The sequence below is a fragment of the Dendroctonus ponderosae genome, unplaced genomic scaffold (genome assembly GCF_020466585.1).
Source record: "Dendroctonus ponderosae isolate FM_Combo_2020 unplaced genomic scaffold, Dpon_F_20191213v2 Dpon_F_20191213_435, whole genome shotgun sequence".
Classification (NCBI taxonomy): Eukaryota; Metazoa; Arthropoda; class Insecta; order Coleoptera; family Curculionidae; genus Dendroctonus; species Dendroctonus ponderosae.
The window spans coordinates 5,348-9,189 of record NW_026018648.1 but is presented as its reverse complement, the minus strand read 5'-3'; the positions used below and the strand labels follow the sequence as shown (position 1 = coordinate 9,189).

Below are 3,842 nucleotides of genomic sequence, written 5' to 3'. Positions count from 1 at the left end.
ATGATTGCGGTAATTTAAATGATTGCATGGTATAAAAAAAACGTTTACCGGTAAATGTAACATTCATCATTTCTGCAGACCGTATTACAATTGGACATATCAGTGACAAAATATTTCATAAACTCGATGAATAAGAAAATTAGTACTGACCTTTTCACTCACCAGTACAATGTTTCTATTGTGTGCTGCACAATTATTTAATTAGTTCTCATTCCATTAATATACATTGAGAAGCTTTTTGGTGCTTCAGTGCAGTTCCAACATGATACTCACATGCAGGCGCAACGTGTTTCTTGTTATAGCAATTTTTGCAATAAATAGTTTAGTGGCAGTATCTCTTAATGCCGATAAACAATTCACGTTAAAACAATTTCTGAAAAACCAGACAAAGGCAAGAAACAATGGCGATGGGAACAAAGACAATGACGAAAAGGAAAATGTTTTAAGAACTGAGGCATGGAAACTCCTAAAACAGTGCGACGGTGAGCGAAATCGCTATGGGGACGACACCAATAACAAATTCAGTGCTTCTAAAGGAGAAAATAATATAAACAATTTCCGACCAGACAGACAAAGTAACGGTTATGGAAATGATAATAATGAATCATCCGGCAATTCATGGTCTAGCAATAGAAACGGCACCACTTATGGTTCCCAGAACAATGAAAATGAAGAATGGAACATGTTTCGGTAATTTGTTTAAATGCGTGAAAATAAAAATAGATTTTAATGTTTGTTACATTAGATCTCCCAAGCGATATGACACTGGTTCAAATACAGCTGAGTCTTCATATGGTACCCAGCATTTTAACCAAGCAAACAATGAAAACAAGAATCCGTATAATTCCAATAACATGAATTACCAAACCGACCATAGAAGCCCCAGTAACATTTATAGTAGCATGTCCACCAATGGAGATCAACTGAATCGTCCGAACACTGATTACAGAAGTCGTTTTAACGAAAATTCCCAAAGTAGTGGATTTGGGGAATCCACTACAGGATACCAAGCTGGTAGCTCCAATGCATTTGATATGAGAAATAGCTATGGGCCAAACTCTGACGGATTTCATCGAGTTACTTCTTCAGATAATGATTGCCGCGATAATGTTGACAGAAATTGCGGAAAAAATATGTTTGGTAAGTTCAAATCCACTAGATAAAATCCGTAAAGAAATGTATGCGAAAAATATCAAACGCAAAGTTTGTATATTTTGGGACTTAGAAGCAGGTGTATGTGTCAGTTTGCTAATAAATCATCATTGAAGACACCTCAATCACAGAACGTATTTAACTATTGTATATGAAAACACAATTGCTTTACTTTTCTTTAAAAATTTTGCATATAAGAGATCAATTAATATTAAATTATGAATTGTGGCGTATTACAGAGATCTTCAAATGATATACGTATTTAAATAGCTCAGATTTTATTATTTTTGCCTTATTCGCCTCTCACTTTATCTCCCAGAAGCATTTTAATCGAAAAACCTTGTCCAAAAAAAGTCTTAAAAATCGCAACTGACCAAAATGTTAACAATCTCAAAACAATGCTGAATAGTAGAAGATAAATAATGATATAATTATAAAAACTCTACTATCCTAGAAATGTTTTATGAAATACTTAAAAAAATGTATAAAATGAACACAAGAAACCTAATAACGATGCATCTGTAAATCAGAGAACTAACTAAAACTAACATAAAGCACAAAGCAGCAAAATCTTTAATGATCATGATTTTAAAAATTCAATAATGTAACATTGTTGTAAGTTGAAAGTGCTCTATGATTTGTCAGTGGTTAACAATTTATACGTTCTTGTTACCTTTTGCCTTTGAGTCTTTATTCAGTTTATAATCTTTAGTTTTACTAATTCTAGCCATTTTTATGGTTGATAGAGACATTCAAAACATACAGAAGTTTGCGTTAATAGTAGTAAAAACGTTATTATCATTATCGTTATCAGCATAATGTACAAGAAAAATAATTAACTTCTGAGTTGAATTGCATTGATAATTCAGTTCAATTTCTTTATCACCTTTTTTAGCAAATATTTTTTTAATGTAAAAGAAATATGTAATTTTAATCAGCAAAACGTAGCAATTGTAATTGTCTAATCAAAGCTATCTTTTCCACACTTGAAAATCAGCGTTAAAACCCGTTTGCTGGTGAATGTATCAGATAATGATTTATAACTAAAACTTAATACAGCTGCATGTGCTGTGTCCCATCAAAATATATAGTTATTTCAGTTACTTATAATTTTTTAATGTCTCTAGCTGGCCGTACCTCACACTATTTTTTTCTTCATATTTATTATTATTGACCTAAAATTAACTTTAGGTAATCGTGCATTTCAATTGAAATTAAGTTAAAAGTACCCTGAATAATTAAGTAACGCTCAAGCATATTTCCAACACAGTAAAAATCATGAAAAATACGTAATTCGTATCTATACGCATAAAAACATGAATTGTTCAAATGTTTTCTTTATTTAATTTTAACTGAATCGAAGGGAAGAATAAGCAGTCAAAAAAGTGAAAATAGGCTTAGCAGGAGGCCATGAACAGCAAATAGAAAATTTTGCTGGTTTATTAACTCATTATACCATAAATTGTTTCCTGATGTTTCGCTACTATAAAAGATTTTTGACCGCAACAACAAACTATTATCTAAATAATCGTATATATAACGATACGAATAAAAAACTTAGTTTTCCAGCAACATGTCATTCTCTACATTTTATCTCAATAAAAAACATCATTGATGAAGATGTTAGTCTTTTTATTGTCTCAAAAGTACACGTTGCAGATTCTTCATGATTTTGTGATTTTTGAAGTTCCAGCTTTAAATAGCACCTTATAATCAGAAATGTTGTAGAAATGTTTAAGTTAAATAGTTTCAGAATACAATTCTGGAATAACGTTTGGATCTCAGATACCTTCGCATCGGAACAAAAGATATAATTATTTCAATAAGGAAGATAAAGACAGGAGTGAAAGAAGCCAAGTAAGTCTAACGAAATAGCAAAGTTAAAATATATAACCGTAATCTTTTAGTGCGTTAGCCAGTGCATATTTGAGTATCTCCGCCTGGTAAGTAATATTCCGAACTTTCTACAAAATATGCATCCAATAATTTTTAGTTGGATTACGACAAAACCCCTTCAGAAACACTGTTAATTAAATGGCTTCAAGAACATGTCACTGGAAATGACATGGACAGAATAAAAGAGTTAAGGAAGGCTAGAAGCTGTTTTTCTAAACTCACGGCATCCGGTAATGCTGCAACAGATTATTTAAGATCCTAATAAAAATTATTTTTTATTTTACCAGACACTGATGATGGCTGCGAGATGACCACAGAGCTTTCCAAATGTCTAGAATTAGAATTAGAATAACTTTAGTATTAGCTTTCATTGGTAACGTTGATAGGATATAAATATTGGTAAAACCGAGTTAGTAACAAACAATTAATAATAAATATTTCTAATACATTTCACTTAATCCTAGAAATTTAAGTCTTTTGCATGAAGATCAATTAAATACCTTTATGATTACCATTATATTGTTGTTTTTTTAAGCTAAGAATATAATTTAAAATTTCAATTGTACTTATATTCTATAAATTAAAAACCAGTAACTCTTCTTCAAAACTTCGCACTGAAAATGTGACCGGTCAAAAAAAAAATGAATAGCTCTTTGAATGGTTTAGAAAAAAACGACTATTAAACATGTAAATTACACAGAAGACATGAGACTATAAGAACGTATACTTTTTTGTGTGAACTAGGCGATGTTGCTTGAAGACGTACTCAAACTTTGAGCAAGAAAAGATAAGAG

The 3,842-nt window shown here is 31.1% G+C and overlaps 1 protein-coding gene across 2 annotated transcripts; it reads left to right on the top strand.

Moving 5' to 3' along the window:
- Positions 1–217: 217 nt before the first annotated feature.
- Positions 218–3,569, top strand: LOC109538164 (GATA zinc finger domain-containing protein 14). 2 transcript variants are annotated; one of them, XM_019905271.2, is made up of 6 exons: positions 218–690; positions 746–1,140; positions 2,906–3,009; positions 3,060–3,095; positions 3,146–3,278; positions 3,336–3,569. In XM_019905271.2, exons 1-6 carry the CDS (start codon positions 263–265, stop codon positions 3,398–3,400), a joined length of 1,161 nt encoding a protein of 386 aa, XP_019760830.2. In that variant the 5' UTR covers positions 218–262; the 3' UTR covers positions 3,401–3,569. The 2 variants fall into 2 exon arrangements, with proteins under 2 accessions (XP_019760830.2, XP_019760821.2); XM_019905262.2 differs by having other exon boundaries at positions 2,900–3,009.
- The last annotated feature ends 273 nt before the right edge of the window (positions 3,570–3,842 follow it).